The sequence below is a fragment of the Falco peregrinus genome, chromosome 5 (genome assembly GCF_023634155.1).
Source record: "Falco peregrinus isolate bFalPer1 chromosome 5, bFalPer1.pri, whole genome shotgun sequence".
In the NCBI taxonomy this organism is placed as follows: Eukaryota; Metazoa; Chordata; class Aves; order Falconiformes; family Falconidae; genus Falco; species Falco peregrinus.
Genome location: NC_073725.1, coordinates 26063113 through 26088266, shown reverse-complemented (window position 1 = coordinate 26088266; position 25154 = coordinate 26063113). Strand labels below are relative to the sequence as shown.

General features: G+C 40.3%; 1 protein-coding gene across 10 annotated transcripts in view; it reads right to left on the bottom strand.

The window, feature by feature from the left end:
• TNS3 (tensin 3) overlaps positions 1-25154 on the bottom strand; it is a 282225-nt gene that overhangs the window by 161565 nt on the left and 95506 nt on the right. For 6 of the 10 annotated variants that reach the window (XM_055807042.1, XM_055807046.1, XM_055807043.1 and 3 more), the window contains exons 2-3: positions 21998-22042; positions 8546-8657 (exon numbers count right to left, since the gene is read on the bottom strand). In XM_055807042.1, coding sequence (XP_055663017.1) covers positions 8546-8657; positions 21998-22042 — 157 coding nt within the window. Of the gene's footprint in view, positions 1-4474; positions 4519-5487; positions 5892-8545; positions 8658-19740; positions 19843-21997; positions 22043-25006; positions 25055-25154 lie in introns of those variants that run through there. The other 4 variants (XM_027791941.2, XM_055807048.1, XM_055807050.1 and 1 more) reach the window with 4 other exon arrangements.

Sequence of the window (25154 nt, the reverse complement as noted above, 5' to 3'; positions counted from 1 at the left end):
GAGCAACGTCTCCCCCCCCCCCCCCCCCCCCCGCAATAAATGCCTCGCACAGAACCCCAGGTCTGCCACTGGCTCTGAAGAAAAGGCATTTTTCCTTTTCTCATAAACCAAATCAAGATGTTTTAACAAATGCGCTGCAACGCCACCACAACAGGCTCTTTTCCAGGCAGAGCTTGATACAGAAAGACACCCATAATATAATGTCCCCAAAGGAGAGAACTGTGCAACTTGCTGGCCATTTAGATTTTGACGAGGGATTGGTAACATCGTGATAAGATTATTACAAAAAACTCTCACCAACACACACAGACACACGCTTTTCTGCTGACCTGTTCCTACCAGCTCTGCAGCTATTCAACTCAAGATAAAGATCCAAAATGAAAGTGGTATGAAAAACAGACACATGGAAATTATTAACTGCAGCATTAAAAATAAGATGGTATGCAGTTTTGCACGGGGCAGAGATACCTTTGGGTGGGGGAAAGAGTCCTCTGGCTGGAAATATTGGGCTTCAGCTTCAAAAGTGAACACTTCTATTTTTAAGAAGTTAAGAGTCACATGCCAAAAATGTTGCAAGCCTAACAGCCCCGCTACAGCAACAACATCTGCTGGTGCATTTCCTGTGCCTCAAACATTTTCCTAGATTTTCTTTTGTTCTTTTTTCCGTATTCAGCCAACCATTGTCTCTTCATCTGAACACTGCTCCCAGCATTTCATGACAGGGACTGCAAACATTGTTTTTGAAGATGAAGGCTAAAAGACAGTTATGGGAAATTTATGCAAAGCTTCAGCATTTTTTAGTTGCGGTGGCTATACAGTGAAGAGTGTTGTGAATGAGCTTTCCCACAGAGGAAATATTCCACTTGCTGTTGCTAACAGCAGCAGTGGAAAAACCTTTATTAAGACAAAAAAATTCTAGCACTGATGCTGCAATAGTATGTCTGTTCTTTCTTTACTCCCACCTTTCCATCTTGTAGAAAGAATCCTGACCACCAAGGGTGGTGGGGTTTATTTGTTTGGGGGTTTTTGTTTCAGTTTTTGTGGTTTGTTTTTTGGGGGTTGGGTTTTTGGGTTGGCGTTTTGTTTTGTTTTGGTTTTGGTTTTTTTTTTTTGGGGGGGGGGGGGGGGCAGCCACGAGTGTTTTGGGGAATTTTTTTCTCCTGTGGCATTTATAGTCTGACTTTATCAGTTTAACTGCATCCTGCAAACTCCTGGGTGGTTTGTTTGTTTAGTTTTGTTTGATTTCCCATAGATGCTGCTACAAAGGCAGAACATCAGCGTAGTGAAAATGTTTTCACAGTTTTAAAAATAAAGTACTCATACAGTAACTTTTTCCCATCTTTTTAAGCTACACTTGTACATCAGGTAGGAAATAATTAAGCCTTAATCCAGTTCAGAACCAAGGTTATTTTTAGCCCTCCTCCCTCCAGATGAACAGATAACCCCAGGTTGCAGCATTTAATCTGCAAAACCATTTTCAACCAGACTATGGTTTACTGTAGCCAGCAACCCACATGAAAAATGAAAAAAAAAATAAAATAATTAAAAAAATAGCTGGACTGCCTCCAGGTTTTTCTAGCAGCTGCATACAGCACAAGAACTGTAAAATCTCAAAACACTGTATGCCTCTGATGGATCTTGAAAACATATCCTGCATAAATTAGACTAGGAGCAAGGATCACAGAAAAATAAGAGATTGGCTTAAAATGGGCAGTCTTCAAAATAAGAAAGCTGATGTTGTTAAAAACTTTATTTATTAAGTGGATAAGACCTAGTGGGCCTGGAAATTTTGATTTACAGCTCATTCTTAAGCTCCTACAGAAAACGTTCAGTGAGAAAAACCTTCACCAGAATAGAAAGCAACACAGGCTACGCAAAGGAGGTCATCAACATGACCCTTCAAGTACTATACAGTTGTAGGCATGTTTTCCAAGAGTATTTTTTAAACCTCATTAATGACAAGATGGGGACTCTGCATAAAATCAGCTGACAACTCCCCCTCTTACCTACTTACAGGGTTCAGATCCTGAATGTGACTAAATAGAGTTCTCCCTGTAGCCCCACTCAGTTTCTTGAAGCTTCCTCACGTGGTCAGAACAAACCCTTCAGCATTATTTAAAACAGATTTCTTCACCCATCTCTTATTTAAACTTTATCTTCCTATACATATTTCTGTCTCCCATGGTAGTTCTCCCCCCTGCCTTGTTTTGAAGCCAGTTAGAAGTGTGAGGTTTTAGCCAAATGCATCAAGATTTACTTTGAGTTTCCTTTCCCCACATGGCATATCAAGTTCATCACACTCGCATGATACATTCTATGATGGTAGCATTTCATTTCAGTGTTTTGAGTTAAGAGTGGATAATTCTAACATCAATTTACCCTTAGGAATTTTGGGTTCTCCTCAAGTGGGCTAAGTTTATAAAATTGCAGGTATAACAGATCACATAGCAGTCATTGGTTTTCCTGGAAAAAAACACCGGGGAGGCCACAGGGGATCACAGTCACTCCACGCTTTTTTTTTTTCCCTCTTTTTAATTTATTAGCTGTAATGAATACAAGCTGCAACTTTTTAGAAATCTTAGTAGCCTGAACTTTAAAATACATTTTATAACTACAGATCAAATTCTGGTGTGATTAAGCCAGTCCTTATGAGGTACACAAATAGGGAACTCATGCGTTCACTACAACTTTCCGAAACATCATTTAGTATCTGTGACGCAGCTTGGCTGCTATGAACATTAAACATCCCACTAGAGGTTTTTGCCTTGTGTATTTCTTATTTTTAAATTTGTAGGAAGTTACCTTAGAGATATCTGCCAAAATTCCTCCCCCAGTTCCCACTGGGGTAGCAACATGCCAAAGGATTTCAATTTTACAGCTTCTCTCAGCTCCAGAGAGGGCTGTGCTCAGCTAGGATGCTTATGTACCACTTGCGTAATGTCTACTAATTACAGTGGCTTCTTCTGTATCTCTCTAAGCTCCAGTTAAGGCTTTATTCATCCTTCCCTTTCATGTCTTTGCTGTTGTTATGCACATCGCTTCCGTGTTTCGCTATCTAAGCTCTGCACTGAAATATGAATGCATAGCTTGTACAGCTGTGTTAATTAGAGCACATTTTACTAATCCAGTGGAAGCTGCTATTTACAGTGTGCACCTTTTGTCTAGAGAAGAGAGGCTGACCTTCCCAGGCTTCTTGGTGCCACAGATGGGCTGCAGTCCACATTTCTCTTTCCAGCCTCTCCCTCCCCAGAACAGTACACTCTGTGTCACTCATGCCCAGGTCAACATCCACCCATTTCTGAGGGATTCCTAAAAAGGCTTCTCTGCCACCACTAGATCCTCCACATGCAGCCTCCCTTGGATATCCTCCCAGATGTCTTTCACAAACAAGGCTGACAGTCAAATGAGGGTTTATAGCAGAGCCTGGGTCTCTACCTAACCCAGCCTTGCTTGGGCATTCTGTAATCCCTTGTCCTTGGGGTTCACAGGTGCTACAAAATATTAATCTGCTCTAGGGACAACAACAGACTCCACTCCTTGTCCCACAGCCTGCATATCCTAGTTTACATTCAGTTGTCTGTCTGTCATATCATCAAATGTTGGTCATTACTGAAAACACACAGTACCAGCAGAAAGAAATTCTAGGTCTCATTTGCTCACAAGTTAATATATTCTTTTAAATATGGTTATGTTATAGCTAGGTTGAAATTACAGTCAGTATGTATCTTATATACAATGTACTACAAGATCAATACAGGAACAGATCTCATAATACACCCATATAAGTGCCTAGTAATACAGGATCTTATTTCACAAGGATCACTCCATGGAAACCAGGGTGACACAAACACCCCTACCCCACAAATACACACTACGTGCTTCGCCATTTAGAGGCAACTGTAATGCCACTGGCCCAAGCATGATACAAATTCCTTCGGCATTTCTAGCTTTCTAGTTTGTCCGCCAGAACTGTGACCACAGACGTGCTTTGCACATTATTAAGATACTACTTATGTTATTACTGAACTTAGCACTTACTGATAGAGTACATAAAACCACCTGCTATCATAGAAGATTACATATGCATATATTTACACACAAAGTATACACAAACAAGCCTTAAGAACAGTTTGTCAGCTCCAAGTGAGCCCCAATATACAAACATATTTTGTCTTGCCAGCAGCAATGAGCACAATTAAATACAGAGAACTCTTTGTATCAGTTAACTCCAACTAACCCAAAATGAGACGTTAAAGTGAGCAGAAGCACAATCACAAACAAGTAGGTGAATTTCAAAGGAAAATATCAAACCTCTTTAAGAAGAGATCTAGCTCCGACTGTCTTCAAATCCTGATCTATGATCTGTAAGCAGCTAGAAGCTCTCTATTAAACACAGATACTGCAATTTGATGAGGAAATGTACTTTCTACTATCACTTCATGCTCCATACTCGAGGGAACAGTTCAGTACTTACTCTAAGCCAATCAACACTTGCATGAGACCATATATTAACATGACCTACAAGACAGAAGTTATTATACAATTACTTTTAAGAAGGTGAATTGTATCTTTTATTACACTCAGCTTGCACACAATACCATGGTAAGTGTTTCTCTGCTCACAATATAGCTAACAGTACCTGCCAATTAAATGTAACACCTCTTTGGCTAGCATTTATACATGGTTCAAATAGCAGGAAGAAAACAAAACTCAGGTCTAGTCAAACCCAACAAGGAAAAAAGCCTTAAATAGTAAAAAAAATTAGGAACTGAAATTCTACAAGCATTCCTACTGGAACTGCTCTGACACCTATTCCCAAAACCAACACTTTCATGGGTAGGTTAGATTAACAAAAAGATAACCCAGTTCATTCCAACTCCCATTAATTGCTTTAAGTTCAAAACCTAACTCATGGAATGCTTTGTATTGCATGCAAAGCCTCACCAGCAGCACCTAAACATAACTTAATCATCAGCTGGAGGGAGGGGCATTTCACCAACAGAAATGTATAAAGTATTTCAGTTCTTTATGCTTATTTCACTCACCAGTGCTCTAAGAGCTAGGAAATAATGCTGCATTATTTAGAAATACTTTAATCTCCCAGATCTGGTCTACAGTTTTTAAATTGTCAGATAAGTACTTTCTAGAGATTGGGAAGAGTCAGAGCATCTAAAAAGCTACATGTTCTACACTTACAGTCCTTTGGTCACAACACAACAAAGATAAATGATAATTTTAAAAAGCAAACAAAGAAAGTAAAATAGAAATAAAAAAGAATTTCACATTTTTCATATATGAAATATAAAAGAAATACAATAAAATAGAAATTCACAAGGATGGCAGCTTGTTTACAAATGAAATAAGATACTGAATATTCAGTATCTAGGGTAAGTAGCTTCAAAAAGCAAAAAAAAAAAAAAAAAGTTTAAAAAGTAACACTGCAACCCTTTGGCTAACTATGTAACTGTGCCTGCTGAGGATGTATACCTGCTTAGCCCTGAATTCAATTGAACTGTGCTGCAGGGAAGATCAAGCCAGAGCTCAAAAGCATTCCAGTTTGAGGCAGTGCCGAAGAGACACGGGGAGTCATGTGGTCCTGGGCTTACTGCAGAACGTGCAGGTACTGCAGAAATCTATCCACAGCTGTTTGTCCTTTCTTCAGAATGAGAAGCCACATCCAGAGACAGAGCCCAGCTACAAACACGCTGACCAGGCAGGAAGGCAGCCAGGAGCCTCACCTTCTGCAAACTTGCCTTTCCTTCTTGCTACTGTTTTTGCAGAGCTTCTTAAAAATAAATTCACGGGAACCACGTATGGTTTACTGAGGTGGACTGAAGTATACAAGGACAAAGGGACATCACCGTTCAAGCGTACCTTTCAGTCAATTACTCAGTTTTCATAGAAAGCTTTTAGGCACTGCGTTCAGACCTGGCTACCAGCAAAGGACACGTTTTGCAAGACAGGGTCAAACGCCACCCCCTCAAAATGACTGCCACATACTAATGGAAACTTATCTAACTAACACAACATCCAGTCGTGGGGTGGTGCGTTTTTTTTCTTACAACAAGTAGATGATTCATTGCTAAGATAAACAGCAAATACCACATAGTGACCAATCCGGAGCCTTTCCCTTCCTCTCATTTCTCTTGACACGTAACTTTCCTTTAACTGATAAGATATTATAGTCTAGAAGGAACCTGCAGTCTGTACAAAGAGCTATTATTTTCTGAGGAGAAACTGTTAAAAAGCAAGATTTTCTCATTAATACACAAAGGAACTTTATTTCTTCTTAACTGAAGGCTTTTCTTCTCCCTCCCCTCCCCCTAATGCCAACTTGCTCGCTTCCACTCAGCACCATCAGGCAGAATCTACCAGAAGTAACCACACCAGGATTTGGCTCTGAAACAGCTGGTTTATTTTTCTTCATATTAACAGAGTTTCACAGTACTAGGGTACACTTAAAGTACTGCAGTGCTGGCAAGGGAACAGACAACTTTTAGTTCTAGGTTTCCCAAAACTCTGCTTTATAAAACCCATGCTGTAAGTTAAAATACAAATAGGTTCTTATTTAACTGAAACTACTTGGAGCCATCACTTCACTCTGTGCAACTCCTGGTGCTCCCATCCTACAGGTAAGTATCAAACAAAGTAAGTATCAAAGTGTACCAGCAGCAAAGGATGGTGGGTCTGCCTGGTGCTCTCATCAACAAAATGGGCTATGTGATGCTATCAAGGGGCTCCCTCTGAAAACTGCACCCAGAAACCTAGATAAAATGACCCCAGCCAGACTTAGACAGGGACACATGCATCACTGCCATGAATGTGTTGGTTTGGGGAGTGTGTTGGAGGGATCCCAGTAGGAGTGATTGTAGAATTTCAGTTCCTCAGTTTTTGTTTTTCCTGAAAGCTTTTTCCTAGATGGTTTGAATATAAGTGAGTTTTGCTTTCTTCCTGATACTTTGAACCATGCATAAACGCTAGCCAAAGAGATGTTAAATTACATCAGCACGCACTGTTAGTTTCTGTATTTGAACCAAAGCTATTACACGCTGGGGAAAAAGGAAAAGTTGCTCAAACTCATCCTAACCTCTGACCTGTTCACAAGAGACACAATACAGCTCTTGGCACCTTTGGTAGGTATGCACACTGACACAGCTTTGGTGAATTTAAGACTTCCAGCTCTGGGCTGGGAGAACTCAAATCCAGAGCAAACTGGCAAACATTTGTTTCTATTCCCACCCCCAAGGCCTTTCCCTTTAAAGTACTGATTCTCTCCTGGTACGGTGCTTTTTACACTGAATATGATCAAGAGGGTCTTCAGGCAGCTCCTTCACCAGGCTTCCTTCCAACAATACTATTTCTGCTAAGCTGAAATCAACTAAACCCCAAGAACTTTGGAACCAGCCTCCAGAAGGACAGGCAGAAGAAATATGTTAAAGAAATACACATACAACTACCACTCCTACGATGCTAACTGTAATGCTGAACAGGTGAAGTATTTTACATTTAGTTGTTCATCTGCAAAGTCTGCACCTTAGCTCAGGAAACGGCCACGTTTCTCTCACATCCACATCTCCCACCTCCCTCCCAAATCCTCAGAAGGATCCTAATGTGTTCAAAGAATATGGGAGGGAGGAGGTGGAAGAAAGAGATCCATCTAGAGCTGGGAAGTGCTGCAAACACCTCTAAGTGAAAACAGCAACTACACTTCAGGTGAGACAATAATATTATCTCACTAGGAGGTAAACCACGCATGTGGCAAATAAAGAAACTGTTTTATTAACATGGAGTAACAGGAGTTGAACATTAACCACGCTAAACCAGTACAGGGAATCAAAACCCCTGTTCCTGGACAACTCACATAAAGGACCAATTGAGCTTTCCCAAGGTTTAATTCCACCACAGGTATCCCACAGAGAAGAGGCAAGCATGCTCAGTTCTACCCAGCAAGGGAGAGGAGAGAGGGAGAACAGCAGCCAGAAGCAGGCAGCAACGCCAGAGGCAGCTGAATCTCTGCAGTCTCTGCATCCAGGACAATCTCTTTATTGTTTCTGTGAGTGATTAGACCAAAGTACTAAGGATTAGACAGAGCATAACACAACTGGAAAAAGTAAATAAATCGATGACTGCTCTTGTGAAGTTTTGCAAATTAATGCAGAGAAAACCTTCATGCCTCAGTGGACGAGGGTCACACAAATCCTCATTTGGAGACTGAATTCCAGAGGCATCTGTCACCCACTGTGCACACATCCCTCACACACTCCTCAGAGAGCCTCCACAGGCACTGCCTTATTCTGGAACCTGCCTGAATAGCACAGTAATAAAAGCACATCATTATACAAGTCCAATTACCTACTACAGCACCCCATTCCCTGACAAAAGCTGGGAACATGATTGTATAAAGGAAGGAAATAAACTGAGGTAACATTTATACTTACTCCAGGAAGAATCCCAGAAACATGGATTCTTTGAAACTTTATCACTAATATAAAGTTAATTTCCTTTACACAGCAAGAAAGTAAGCAGCAGATCATACATTACTCACCTCTGCAGGAAACGCCTTGGCTATCAATTACTTCTTTGCAGATCCCACAAATTTTGGATTTCTTAAAAGACTTGGTTTTGAAGATGTGAGACCTCGAAGCTGTTTCTTGAGGCTGGAAGCAAGGGGAATAACATCAGACCTTCCCTCAGCTTCTGAGTCATAATTTTAAGTAAAACAGACAATTTTAAATCAAATATCAAGCAGTAGTGTGTCAGTAGTACAACAGTAGTATGTCAAAGTGCTTTTGCTCACTTGTCCTCTCATCCTCACTTAATAACATAAACTTTCCAGTCTGAAGTGTGGGAAGCAACAGAGTGTGAGGAACCCCTTGCATATCAGGACACAGACACTACAAGACATTTTACATCATAACTTCAGAATTCAGTCTATCACTTACCTTTTAAGAGAAAATACAGAATAATCTTTATGATACGAACCAACAACATTCTGACCTAAGGTCCCATCTACATAAAAACTTGCATTGGTTCAGCTTAAACTAGTTAAAAATTATGTAAATAATGTTCTATCACAGTAGCCAATTTAACTCATATGGTGCAGAAGACAGCTTGGGCTTTTAATTTAATAAATCAAAAGTATCCATGCAAGTTCACTTTGGTACAGATCACAAACTCTAAAAATCACTTTTGCTTCTTTCCTGCGTAAGAAAAGCACAGTAGTTTAATATTTCCACAGAGTATCACAGTAACTGAAATATCATGTTAAAACATAACGCAGTAATGAAATTTCTAACTGGGGACAGAACTGCAAAAGTCAATACCATATATGCAATGGATATTATACGGCTTCTGTAACTTAGGAAACACAACAAAGAGGGCTACCAAAAGCCTATGACAGAGTCAGTATCTCCTCTGGAAGGGTCTATCAACCTTCACTTTCATTGGCTGACTTTTTGGAAATACCAGTTACCTATGCAAAACCAAAAATATATTTCCCCAGACCATGAAATTCCCCAAATGATTCTTCACATTTGTCATTTTAATTTCACATTTATCGTCCTTAAATTCAGTAGCGCAAAGGGGCTCGCACTCAACACCAACACCGGCGCTGAGCTCCAGCGGCACAGGCAGCCAGCAGCAGAACGCCACCCCGCTGGCAGCCAGGCCAGACCCCCCCACACTGGGCTCCCACTCCACACCTGACCAGAAAGCCCGCCGGCGTGGTGCAATGCCCAAGCCTATGGCAGTAAGGTAACACGGGGCTTCTTTGTCGCTTTGAGCAATTCAGCCCGTGGCTTTAGGCAGAACATTTACCATCTCCAAAAACATCTACAGCACAGCTGCTCGGCGGGCACAAAGACAGCCATAAAAATAGATGTCACCTTCCAAGCACTGCCTCCACAATGACCTACCTGGAACTCCAGAGGAGCCCCGAGTTGCACAAAGGGCAGGTACTGCCCACCCTGGGTGGGTCAGGGTGCTCACCCATGGGGATGCAGTGTCAGCCTGATCTTAAGAATAGCTTTGGGAAATATTGTTGGTCTTACCCACAGTGTAAAGCCAAGACAATTAATGCACTTCCAGAAACACCACTGCAGAAAATACTGAGGCTGAAGGAATCACTCTCAGACTGGACTATCAGGAAAATCTTTCCACCAGTGAAGTGTATTAATCAGCAGAAATTAGTGAGAGAAATAGTAGAATAGCCCATGTTCTTGAAAGGCTGGAGCAGGGGATGAAATACTTGAGAAATAAATTTGCATTGTAATTACAATGCTTCATTAGACACTTCCATCACTCACTGTAGCAGCCAAAGTCACAAATTCCCCCGTATCCCCCACTGCTGACATCTGCATCATGCTAATTCAAGTTAAATCAAAAGATATCAACGTGAAACACAATTCTGACAAAAATAAACCATAAAGAAAAGGAACAGCTGAACTCCAGCATTATGTATGAACATATCTGTTGGCAAACAGATAAAATTTATGATTTTTGAAAAATCTCTGTCCCGATTGGGGGGTTTTGTGTTTGAAAACACAGGAGATGTTTTTGAAGAGATAAGAGGTCAGGGAAGAAGGAAAAGCGTCATTACATCCAGGTGACTTCACTAATCTTCACCAATCTGATGTGAGGAGGTTCTGTACCATCATGGGTTCAGGCATCGTGCCCAAGAGCTGAGAGTCCCTCATCTCCATAGCCCCCTTCTATGTAAAAAAAAATTTAAAAACTCAGGAATGCCATCATCCACACTGGTTGCTGAGTTTCTCTGCTTTGTAGATATACAGACAAAAGAACAGAATTCTCATTTCAGATTTTATCCACTCTTCTTCCCTGCAGTTTTCTACTCCTGCATAAAGTTTACATGACAGGTCTGCAACTCTCTTGGAAAAGGACAGCTTTGCAGAGCTTGCATTTTTGAAGAAATTCACGGACACACTTCACAGAAAGCTTATTCTGTATCTAGGCCTGCTTCCCCTTATTTCCTGCCTCCCAAACACTTATATGCAAGCTTTTACACTTGCACTGTTCCAAAGCAAGACAACTGTCATGAGAACTCACTGTTTAGATAATGGAGTTTAGTGTAAGTAGGTCTTGACATTAATTGATCAACTAGTCAATCTCTCCATTTCATTTTTAATGTAAAGTTCAAGTAAAGTAATTTTCCTCTCTGGCATTTTGGAAATATTCTGCAATGCAGCCTTTGCATCTGAATTTTTAAAATGTGCATTTTTTGTTCCCTGTTGTTCATTTTAAGTACATTCCACTCCGGACTTTCCAAGCAATTCAGTTAAGCAGTTCATTTAGAAGACTGAGTACTCACAGCCATTTATACAAGAACTCTACTAAAATATACTGTGAAACCTAGAGAAGCCTAGACCAAGGTTTCTTTGTTGTCACTTGGTACAGCTTTTGTGGTTCTCCACTAAGAAAGATGCCAAGAAGAGGAACAGAGAGTATGCATGAGAGAGGGAACAGGCAAAGAGAGAAAGGACGAGACAGGAGGGGGGGACGCAATGAGAGAGAAAGGGAGGGAAGTAAAAGAAAGGAGAAGGGGAAAACAAAAAAAAAAAAAAAAAAAAAGAGAGCAACCACAGCAGGCAGCAAGCAACGCTACTAGACTGCTTTCATGAGGCTCAAGACTGGCACCTAAACAGCGTGTGATTGTTAGGAGCCAAAACTGGAAGAAAACAGCGCAGAAACACAGGTTACAGACTGAGTTTTTGCCTGAGGAAGAGGCTGTAATTACGTCTGGTCTCAACTGCTAGTATTATGAAATTCTTGTTTACCACAAAGGAAATATTTTTGCCCATGCTGTGCTCTCCATGGCACACAGACATCTAGTGGAGCTGAAAGTTTATCCCAGACTTGGATCAGTGTAACACAACAGACCCTGAAGTTTTACATGGGCATCCTCAGGTAAGATGAATTTCAAATACTCCTCATCACCCAGCATTTTCATTATGTAGCAACATACTGATCACCATCAGATAAAAAATTCACAGCAACTCTGCCAAAGGCTTTTGAGATACATAACGTTCTGAGAAAAGCAGCTTACACAAAAAACACTCTCCAGATTTAAGTAAAGCCAATACAGACTAAAGCACTCAAGATACCCAACTTGGATTTTGGCAACATTGATAATGCAATTCCTCACCAGCAGAGACTTAATGCTGGCTTGTTACACCTATGCAAGAGACGTTTACGTTATTTCCAAATACCATACTACATCAGGAACATACCTGTTTCCAACATGTAAACCACAACTGTGATAACAGTTCATTCTTTAAAAAGATGGTCACAAGACATATCTTTTATCAAAGAATCAAGAAAATATTGTAAAATTAAACCTGTGTAAATAATCTTCAAGAAAAAGTGTATAGCTATAGTCACATACATACCCAATTAAAAAAAAAAATCAAAATTAGCTGACTATTTATAAATATATCTTTATACTTCTACAGAATCTGTTCCCTCCAAAGTCATCCTGATAGTGACTAAATGATACTTACGGGGAAATGCAAGCCTCAGTAAAAATAGTTAGACTTTTAAAATTAAATCATTAATTCCAGATGTTACCTCATGTGGGGTAAAAAAAAGCCAAAAACTGTTTGTACATTATTTCTCTATTTCCAAAACTTCTAACAACCCATGTCATATACTCCAGCCAAGAAAAAATTATAAACATACATGCAAGGCCCCATAAACTTTCCTTATGTCAGAGTCTACTCTGGCTGAATTTTACATGGCCCATAAAAACCCTCTGAGCACAGCAGCAAAATCACATAAAGCAAAGATAGGTTTTGTTCACATCCCATCCGTGGTCATGCAAATAGGTTCTCTTTTCCCAGTCTTCTCTCTAAATGACTTATCCAGCAACACTGCAATTTCCTGGGACTCCCTTTGTGCATTCTTCCACTCTCCAAGGTAGCTTCAAATCCACGGGCTGATATAATGCTCATAGCTATTATTTTAAATACATGGAGGGAGGGGGTAGCAGTGTATTAGCAGAATGGTTATTTCATCACCTTTTACAGGCTAGGGAAATACCCATAAGGGATGTCCAAGAGAAAGCTCAAACAAGGGATAACTGAAAGCAGTCTTCATGAGAAGGCCAAACCCCAGTTAAAAAACGTTTGCAAAACTAAGTCATATACCTTTTTCTATAAGATTGCTCTGAAAATAAATCACATGACTAAAGAAGAAGCAGCACTGCTAGCTGAGGGGAATGCCAGTCCACTCACCCTCTTTCAGCCCTTTCTGTTATGGTTACTCGTGATTACTTCTGTCACCTCTTCACTTCCTCTCCTCCCATCTCTTACACAAAGTCTGCACAGCAAAAGCCCCATGGATTTCTGCACAATTACTTAGAGTTCCCATGAAGAAATGAAAGAATAAAATCCCACCAGGTTACCTGCAGTTCCCCACAACCAGCATTGCTGAAGCATGTACTGATGAGACAGGACTGCCCAGAATACATCAGTTAGTATTACTGACAACAACATACTTCAGAGCTTTTCTCTTCCCTCCTCATACTAAAGAGCATTTTTAACTTTCCTACTCCTCAACCAGTGTTCCACATTTGCTGCCTGCTTCACTTCCAGGAAAATATTTAAGAATGCCTACCATGCATACAGGCCAAGTAATAGGATATTATCCATCTACCCTCTAAAATGGCTTTCAGAACAAGCTAAACAAAACTTTGTAGTAAAAGCAGCTATGAAAAAAGTCTCACTCATACAAGGACAAAATGAACACACAATGAAGGATCTTCCAGAAATAGCTACACCGTAACACATGAGACTCTCTGCAGCTCTTCCATATAAGAGTAATTTCTTGGAAAACGTACTGTTGGTTCAAAAGCAGCACAGTATTTTAGCCAATGACAATAACTGAACATTATCACAAATATTTAAGTGCATACACAACTACCAACAGTGAATACATACATTTTGCAGAACCCATGCTACATGACAAGAACACAAGACAGTGGCAAAAAAAATGAAAAACACCCAAGGGTTTTTACACAGACTGAAATAAGGCATTTCTGGCTGTTTTGCTCACATTCAGAGATTACTTCTATAGTGACAGACATAGCACAAATATATATATATATTTACACACACTCTAAACAAATAGCTAGTTATACTGCTATTGCTATCATTTACTATTACAAAATAACTTCAGAGTGATTGCAAAGACAAGAGAGTATTTGTTAGACACGCCATTTACTCCCGATTCATTCAAGGCACTTCACAGAAAGAGAAACAAGCAGCCCAAGCTAGAGAAGAGAGACCTGACTTCAGCCCCTGCAGCCGGAGCTGGCGATACCTCTCCCAGCAGTCTGCTCCTGACTTGTGGCTCAAGTGAGGGCACACAGAGATGTCGGTGAGAAAAAAATGTCTCATGGAACCAGCTGAGTAAAGTTCATGTCAAGAGGAAAAATAAAACCTATGAGGTACAAAACTGCCTTACTGCATGAGCTTAAGGGGCAAAGAATAATAGAAAAATGACAGAAAACAGAGTATTTTCCCCCCCTTATTTAAAACATTTGGTGCTATAAACTCAAGCAGTAGAAGCCTTTGTAGTTTCTTATGACAAAAGAAAGCAGGGGTCTTCATTGTTTTAATAAGATACTCTGCCTAGGTACTAGGGTTTCAAAGCTATATGTTTCTCTAAAAACTAAAAAGGCAGTTTCTGTCCCAGTGACATACAGGACTTACATAGATCTAAAGACAGAGGCCAGTTATGTGCAAAGCACCTACACTCAAGGTTTACTCAGTGCAACAACAGCCAATTGTGGAAAATACAGCTCAAAACCACAAGGTATGCACAACGTCCATCTCAACCACCCAAGCTCTCATCACTGCATCAAAGGTAGGCACTATTCCAACAGAGCAAGTCAGTCCTGCTCCTCCCATGTCCTGCTCCGTCCATGCCCCTGCTGTACCAGCGATGCTGGAAGGTCCATCCCTGACCCATCCTCTTAAAATCTGGTAATGCACCTGTTTTCCACTAGTTTTGTCAAACTGCTTTGAACACTGTTGGTACTGTCTACCCCCAACTTTCTGTGGCAGCAAGTTCCAAAAGGTCATACTCCCCATTGTTTCAAGTACCTTAATTTGTTCATTTTAAAGTAAATTCCCATCAGCTGTGACACTTTGTTAAAGTGTCTGCACTGTGGGACTGCATGACTAGTTCTGCCTAGTTCAACCTATCCACCATCTTTATGTTTTTGTAAAACCTTTATCATATTCCCCTTACAGTTTCCATTCCCCAGGATGAAGAGTCCCAGACTTTTCAGTCTCTTCCCAAAAAGCAGCTGTTCCATCCCCTGGACCATTCTGGTCATCCCTTTCCAGACATGCTCTCGTTCTACCATATGCTGAGACCTGATACATAATGCTTCAAAGTTTCAAGTTAACAATTAAAAAGAAAAGATCTCGGGTGTCTAGATCTAGATTTCAAGGTATGGCTGCTCCCAGTTCCAGCTGCCAGAAAAAACACATCTGTCATGAGCTGTAAGCAAACTTGTACTGGCTCTCACACACAAAGCTTTTCACCTTAGCTCTCTCACTTACAGCTCTGAACTAAAAAGTTGAAAGCCAGACAGACACAAGGCAGTGCAAGATGCGACAGAGAAGTAGCAACACACTTAGCCTGCCACAAGGCTCTGGAACAGGGGTCTGCAGCCTCAGTCACCCTACCAAGGGTAGGATGGGAGCCGTGACATAACAGCAACTTCCTTGCACTCTAACAAGAGACAGGATCTATGCCTCATGTGCTGGTCTTTCATACCACCTAACATTTACATTTGTCATTTGTGGACGGTTCACCTTGGAGGAGGTCCATCATCTAGATCATCAACTGCATGTGCCCTTTTGCAAGTTTTAAATTCTTGAGACAAAGTGGTATCAGCCACAGGATACAGATGTCATAATAAAAGAGTAAAGTGTTTGCAAAAGACTCATCAACAGGTAAATCTCTCTCCCCACTTTAAAGTTTGAGGCTGGCTACCTCAAACAACATACAGGAACTCTTTCATACCTGCTGTTTTCCCAGACAGTTTCAAGTTCTTCCCCTTATGATCTGGCTGTGATTTCAGTCCATAAAAAAAACAGGTCCAGGTCTGTCTAGAGGTGGGTAACACCTGCTGTAGAAAAACAGCACCCAAGTGGGTCTGAATGCACACTCATTAGCATCCCAACACTCCTTCCAGCAGGATGCAGGCAGAGCAGCACGCCTGCTGCAGCAAGGTGAGGTGGCTGCCTTTCTCTGGCCAAATCCTTACTGCTCTCCTTCATCCAAACCCCCCCAGGAATCCATTCCCTGCAGAGAGCAATGGTTCATCCCCTCTCCTCCCAGCAGGAACACACAGAGGAGCCTGCAGTCCACTCCTCACCCATAATGTAAAATAGCAGCAGCTCTCATACTTTTCCATTTCATCAGTTCTCTGCATTTCTGTCTCAACACTTCATTTCTCCACTGCACATGAATCTGCATTGGTGGAAAAGCAATTAGGAGACAGCTGGAAAGTCCACTAAGACAATCGTTACTCCAGACACTGGAAAACTTGTCGTCCTCATCTCGCTGGAAGACGGGCACTTTGTTCTGTGTGGGAAAACACTGTACAAAGGAAATGCCTGAAAGCAGCAAAGGACTATGTGCATCATGAAAGCTCAATGTTTGTCAATGGCTTTTTTTTGTTAAATGAACTGGCCTTGACATCTCTGAGGCTACAACGCTGCTTTTATTACATGAAGACTGGAACTCCCACATATTCAGAGCCAGGCATCTGAAGACTAGAATTCACGTCTTTAAATAACAGGGGGGAATAAGCTATTTCTGAATATACCTGGTTATCCTCAGTTCACAGAAAAAAAAAAAGTTGAAGGGCATAACAAAAGTAAAAATTCAGAGAGATCAGTTGTCTACCCCTGAAATACCAACAGTTAAATTTTACCATTTTTTTAAATCATCTTCACCTAGAACCTCTAATCAAACCTCTTCCCACTGCAGATGAATTCTTGCAGATATACAGAAACATCAAGCAAAGTACATGCTTCTGTGCATATTTCCTCCCACTGTCTGGATAGTCCCTAATGAGCCTGTTTACAAAAGCAGGAGATGCACAAAGGACTGCAGTGATGTACAACCAAAGCCTCCTATGACATGATGCACTTAGTTATAAGGCCAAATACCAAAAAGCTACCAAAAGCCATGTATTGTAGTAAACAATTTCTGGCATGAAAAGAAAGAACTATATGAAAAAAAAAAGACCAGGAAAGTTACAAAAATCTGCAAAGCAAGTGGAGAAAGGGAGAGAAGAAGCAAAAGAAGAGGTCAGACCCAGATCAGATCAAATACGGACAGCAGCAGGTGTTTGCCAGAACACTGATCAGGAAAAACAGCTGAGAGGGATGAAAGCGTACATCAGTAGATCAGTCACTGATAAATGGAAGAAATATTAATAATATTAACACAGTGAATAATTTCAGTAAATTCATACAGGCTAATTTTGCTACACAGCATGAGCTTTCCCTCTTACCCTCACAATCCTGCTTGAGGCAGGCATGCTACACTAATACATATTCAATTTGGCATTTTTAAGTCCATGCAGGTACTCTGTTGTCACTACCTTCCAAATACACCTTTTTTTCCCTGGCCCATCCTCCAGAGAGAGCCAGCATCCAGGCTAGAAATACACAGAAGTAAGCTGCTAGTTGCACACTTCTCATACACCGGTGTTTAGCAGCTGCTCTACTAAGGAGGCACACACACTGAAAGTGCATCTGTCAGGGAAGTTACCAGTCATCAGTCAGGCTCTGCCTTCTGCAACATCACTACGTTCCATCTTCAAGTAGTAGAAATTAACATGCTTTCCAAGTCTGCGTGGAAGTCTCATTAAAGGCAATGCAGCAGGATGGAAAACTGGCAAACTCAGTCCTGTTCCCTCCCTTCCACACACACATCCTTACTTAACCACTCCACTTCAACCCTATCAGCATGGCTCTTGCAACCTACTGACACAGTATAACGACCACATGAAGCCTACCTGGCCATTGTGCTTTGAAAGGCTAGAGTTACACTAAGCAGGGAACACACTGAAGACCAGCACCTGTGGCTCAAACATCCTCCCTCAATTCCTATGCTCCCCACCCCAAAGTCTGTACTTCAATGTATTCCCCTTGGCCAGAAGCAATGGGATTACAAATGCTCCTGGTTCAGTATGCAAACAGCTCTAGTTAACCATGCAATCCCATACAGATGACTATCTGCACAAATGATAGCAACTGGTATAGAATGCAGCACTCTCTTGTGTCCTTAACTATTTCCTCATTTTATAGTTATCTTACTTCATGTAGTTCAAACTGTTCCAAACAGTAATCTAAAACAATATCTTTTGTGTAACATCTTAAAATAGGCACAGGTTTTGCACTTCATTAAACCTCAGGATCCAAAATCTTTTGCTTACAAAATTTTGTATTTGATGATTTAAGAAGCGAGGGAGAACCCAATATGGAACATAAAGATCTTCATTGTGCACTTTTGGGTAGCTCTTCATTTCTTTCATAACATCTAGTTTCACTTTTTTGCTGCTATTTTACTGAAGCTTTACCATTTTTTTCTGTCAAGTTATAATCAAATATTTTCAGAAACAGAAGCAAAGTAATACTACACAGACTTCTACAAAAGTTTTTATAGGATAATATAAGTGCCACTCCAAAATTCAGAAATGTTTATTCAACAACCCTGCTCCACAATGTAATTTCATTACTTTTCGGACAGCAGACAACTTGTGGTTAACCATTTATTTCATATTTTCCTGGTGTTCCTTTGTGGTCTTGTCAGGCGAGACTACGGAAACACAAGCTGATGAAAAACACTATCTCCAACCGTTGATTTTGCATACCTTCTATATATTTTCCTCAGATATTACAAGATTAGTTCTACTGACTGTTCTCTCAAAGTCTTTATTGTGTGGTAACAGCATACTAAATCATAAAATCTCAGTCATATTCCCTTATTGCTACTAACCACAGATGATATTGTACAGAGTCCATGCTCACCTAAGCCCTAACAGGCAAATCTGAGGAAACTCTGAGAGTTCAAAGGCTAGTACTAGGTAGGTTTTTATTTTTACTGAAGAACGTGAACCACAGACACAAACAAAAAGCAATAAAAAAAACACTCCAAGCAACAGTACCAAAACTTCCTGGTTAAAACTGTAATTCATATGACAATAACATTTTTATGATGCACAAGAATTTAAAAAAACATTAAGGAAGAAACAAGGTTAGCCTGATGGCAACAGATAGATCGCTCACTGCTGCAAACAGAAAAATAAGGCTCCTCTTCTGATCTTTGCACTGCCTCCAGCTCTAACCATCTTCCCATCTCTGGTACCCAGATCAGAACCATGTAAACCAGGCTCCGGGAGACAGGCCTACCATAAGACGCAGTCACACTTTTCCACAGAGAAAGAGAAAGTGCTTGCCATGTCAGATTCAAACTTTGCCTTTATTTGAGAGAGGAACTCACAGTAAATGTATTAATTATATAGCATTCAGTTCTGATGTTCAGCCTGCACCTCTGAGAATAAGAAAAATCCAACAGCAAAGCATGCCATGTTACAGTAAAAGAATGAGTCTACAGCAAGCTAATAATCATAATTATACCTACTTCTGCTGAACTGCAGATTTTTATTCCTACAAAATTTTGAATTGTTACCCTTACCTCCACCTTATTATTGTAACCATTTTCAAAGTCACTTCAGCTACAGCCTGGAGATAGGAAAATACCCTTGCCTGCCTGTCCGAATGGTCTCCACCTTTCTGATGAGCTGTTCCCATTCAAACATTAACCTCTAGAAGGAATATGAGAAAATAGCCAGCCTGACAAATGACATCAATTCCGGTCACTGACTCGTACAGGCTGCTGCTAACGGGGAGCCCTGTGTGCTCCCACTCAGCCAGGAAAGGATTTGCTGCTACCAGCCTGAGGCTTGGAGCTACAATTCCTCTCCTCTGTCATGTGGATGAACCAGGATAATACGAAATGGCTTAAGCACAAGGATCACATTCAGCTGCAAGATCTAAAGCACTTGTGGAAATGGCAATCAAACACAATAGACATTTATAAAGTTATTATACAGTGCCTGCTCTGTAGCTGATTAACTTGCTCACTCACCCAAGGACGAATAGTTGAACTATTACATTGAGAAAAACAATTACATAAAATGCAACTATTACTCAACTCAACCGACCTGCTCGTTCCTTGTAGCTCAAAATACCTAGTTATTTCCCTGGCACTAAAATCATGATCTCTTATCACAGTGAGTTAAGAAAAACTCACTAAAACGTATGTTGACCTTTACTTTCATGCCCCTTTTTAAATGCCCAAAGAATCCACTTGAAACCCTAAATTCTTCCTTTGAACGATCAAGAAGCTCCACAAACCCTTACTCTTCCTATCAAATACTCTCCAATCTTGTCAGTATCACTTCATCAGGGTTCTTCCTTTTCCATTCCCATTTGTTGCACCAAGGGTATTCTCATATTAGCACACTGAGAAAGAACTCTGCTCTCTCCCCATTCCCTCAGAACAATGCCAGTTGCCTTTAAGGTCTTCACAATTTTTACTCCCTTGTAGCTTAGGTTTCTTTTCTTGCACTTTCAGAGGACATAATTCATTATCACAAGTTCCTGCTCCCTCTGCCCCAACGAAAAAAAGAAAACAGTCCTAGAACAAAATCTTCAAATAAAGCAGATTTCTGGATCACAGCAATTTAAAAAAGTGACAGTCCCATGGTACACTTGCAAAAACCTAAAATAATTTCACGGGAATCTACAACAAAATAGAAGTGAAACTAGACAACACTCATTTGAAAGGCTTATCCTGTTTCTGACATCCAATCATTCCAGCATGTCCTTCATTATTACAGCACACATCATGTAGCCTAGAAATATTGCTACTGAAATCAAAGAAAACTTCTGAGGTATCTTCACTACCTGGACATGATTGATTGCAGGTCTGCTGACAAAGCAGGTCTGTTGACAAGGCAGGTCTGTTGGCTGGTATTTTTATAAATGTTGTGAGGAGAAAACATAAATACTCTTTTTTCAAGACTTGAGGTGAATCTCTGAATGTTTATTAATGCAGAAGGGATAATCTTTCAGAAGAAAGCTACCAAGCCTCAGTCTAACCAAAAATATTAGTCAGTAGGTATTCACCACTCAGCAGATTTCACTCAAAACGCCTGGACGGTCAGTTTTTTACTCTTTCAGGATCTCTGAGCTGGCAAAGCAGGCTTCTTTACAAGCAGCAAGTCATTTGGCAAAACCAAGCAACTAGGAGAGTAAACAGTGATACCACAGCACCAGGCAAATACAACGTGCAAGCATCCAGTTAGTGATTCAAGAATTGTATGGTGGCTTTTTAATATTGTATGATTTTCTCCATATAGTGCAGTTCAGGGCAGGAAAATCTGTACAATTTTCAGTCTGCTTTTGTTGTTCAACCTGACAGTATATATCAGTGTAGCCCTTTCTCTCTCCTTTACAGCAAATGTATCATTTCCAAATGAGAACCTGTTTTCCCACAAACACATAAAACCTTACTGATCAAACCACAGTCAGAACATAACACCGTTCTCCCAGGCAAGAGAGTACACACGAGAAAGGGAACAAGAGAAAGAGAGAACTGCCTCTTGCTAACATTCTTTCAGCAAAAATTTATAATCCCTTAATTTTGCCATTCAAACAAACCTGATGCCTCCAGCCATAAAAAGCCTAGTGTCTGTATGCTTGTTTTATTTGTTAATTTTCATTACACACAAGGCTTTAAGGCAGTAAAATTGTTTACAGGCTGCAACCCTCAGCAGCAGAGAAACCACAAGGAATTCACAGATGTGATTATCTTCTTCCAAGTTAAAATCATTATTTCAGAAACATCAGCATATAAAATGGGTTGAATTGCTGAGGAATGAACATACCTTGGTTTGTCCACCAGCCAACTCTCCAGACGAACTGTTGTCAGCCTGGTTTAAACAAAGGGTTGCTTTAATTAGTGAAATATTACTAACTGACAGGGCAAATTCCAAAAATACTTCACTACAATTAGAAACCTTTTCCTCCCCCATTAAAACAATTTTTAAATAGCATTTAACCCCTATGTGGCCACATGGGTGTGCTATAAGTATACCCATTTCTCCTCTGTACATCAAACAATGGTTAAATAAGCAATAAACTTTTTTCCCAAAGCATCTGAAAAATCTTCCCAATATTATTACCAGAGGATCAAGACAACATTTCATTTCAGTCCTGCTTCAGATCCCACTGGGACTGAATCTCTTCCAGTCTAGCTCTGCATTGAGCTTAACTGGGGGAGAGGGGCGAGGCATAAAGGAAAGCAAACAAGTGTTCAAACCAATTTTCAGTTCAGGTTAAATTCAATTCACAGCTTATTACTATACCGACTGTAGTTGTCATCTTCCCCTTGCTGCAATTAATTTTTCCATCTTTTCACTTTCTAGAAATGGTTCATTTATTCTTTCACCACCTTGAGCAACCCAACAGGCCACAGTTCAGCATGTGCCCATGAGAGTCCAACCCATCCCCACACAGCCACCAGCACATAGTGTTTACACATGGTAGGGACTTTAACAGTGGAAATCAAAATTTACTGCTGACAGAACAGGTAGTAAGACATCAATACCAGTGCAGATCTTTTTAGACAAAGAAATATCATTTTGCAAGTAAATAAAGGGTAGAGCTTAGTATTTTTTTTTCTTAGAACAAGTGAATAAAATCCTTTAAAGTTAAGCCAAACCAAACTCTAGGTTTTAGTAACCTGAACTACTGTAGTCTATACACTAAAGCACAACAAATGAATCTTTTCCATGCGAAACATGCCCATATACACAAGATATTAATTGTGTAATACACGTACAACAACACACAGATGCCCTTTTTGTTCTCACTGCTTGCATGTGCAGACAGATGCCTTCAGACTAAATAAAATGTCTTGTCATATGACATTTTGCAGAAAATTTAAGACATTTTTGTTACTCTGCCTCTTTGGAGGATGGCTGTGTTTTTAACTGTCTCTCTGTAACTGAATGTAGTCACAGAGGCATCCACCATGACAAGGTGAGGACTGCTTACAGACTTCTTGGTTTATGTGAGGTATTCCCCAAACATAAGGCTCCCTGAACCAAGATTAAGATTTGATTTGTGCAACTGTGTTCCAGAGACCCCAGGAAAGGCGATTCTGCAAGTTCACATAAGTGAAAAATTCTTGCAGAATCAGACCACCTGGAATTTACTCTTACACTTAGAGGTGTCCAACTCATGCCATTATTTAAGCAGCCATGACTTCAAGCATTACAGTCAACACGAGCTTGTGTAGCTTAAAACTTACAGCAGTGCTTACTTACATCATGACCTATGCTATGACTTCACTGTTGACTGATCTATCTAAATCTAGAAGCAAATACTTCCACAGAAACAGCAACATGCAATCATCCTTCAAGGATCTCCAAAGATCCTCAACTACTAAGTCCCAAAATCTAACACAGTTCTCAAAGTCATTTTTGCAGCTATTACATAGTTAATTTTCTTCCACTCACTGAACTTGCTTTAGTCATCAGCTTCCTTTATTCAAGAGCCATTTGTTAAGAAAGCAATTCAATCATTAGGAACCACTTAATACTCCTGTAAAACAGTGGGATTTGTGGATTATTTTTTTTTTAACACTACCGTATCACCTATGAAGGTCAAATGCAAGACCTCTCAGACATTTAAAAAAAAAAAAAAAAAAAAACCACACCAAACATGCTTTACTTGGTTTACTCAAATTTAGCCTCAATTACACAAACTCCTGCCAGCACAGGCCCAGCCACCAGCAGGTCACAAAAAGTCACCCTGACTTTAGGGGGATTAAATCACCCTCAGAGTTGCTTTGAAAAAGGCTTCTGTGAGGTAGGTGAGAAGAGCCCTTGTACTCTTTCATAAGGACCCCAAAGCAGCCAGAGTGAGCCACCAACTACAAAAGCAGAGAGATAAGGGAATAGTGTTGCATGTAATCAAAACCGAGGAATGACTGCAATTATTCATCCTGGAACGTGACCAGACCCCTTGGTCAATCACACATGAACAAAATTCTGTGAGACATTAAAATAATCAGACAGAACTGCAACACTCCAAGCCAAAGCAAGCCCCTAAAAATCTTTAAATGTATGTATAAGCAACACAGGAGAAAATGCCACTAAATAAATACTATAAACTAATGCCAGGACTCTGTCTGTTACGTGCTGCTATTTTCTATCTTTAAAAAAAAAATAAAAGCTTCACTTGTGGCATGATATACCCTCACAGAGATGAAAAATTCCAAACAACACTTGCACATACTCAAACCTTTCCAAAGTGTCTTCTGGGGTGGGGGAAGAGGTAGGAGATCAAATCTCTCTGTAACCTGACCAGTGCTACTTTACCTGCAGGATAAGCACCCAGGCAGAATTCTGAGAAAATCCATTGGGAAGAAAATCCTGATACTTTTGGAAAATCTTGAATTAAAAGAGCAACTTGAGAGAAGGCAGGGCAATAAGAGTTCAACAGAACACAAGTTTAACAATCTTTAAAGTCGTCTGATTAAGAAACAGCATAATATTTGATATTGCCAAACCCTTGCCTGCTTTCAGGTCACAAATATATGCAATTATTCCTACTGGTATTTAAGATATCAGAAGTTGTAATAAACAAGAAAACCTGATGATATTGTGACCGTGTTTAACTATTGTGGATTATCGATGAAGAAAAGTTTCCTAAACTCACTGAGGCTTCTATACAGTCCACATCCTACAGACAACCACCCTGTTATACCCTGAGGCACAGAAGAGGCTGACAGCGCTACTGAGCAATTTTACTTCCCTCATCCTGCAGAAGATGTGGTGTTCTGGAGGCAAACACAGATGGATTAGCAGTGAATTCTTCAAGACTCATACCTTAAATAGGAGTTGCGTAGCCCTGCTTCCCATCTACATTTTTCTTGCATTCCCTCTATCTAGTCTGGAACTCCAGCTCAGCAGACAGAGAAATGTCTTCCTGCAGGCAAGAATGAACAATCTCTCCCCAATTACAGAGCCATGTGTG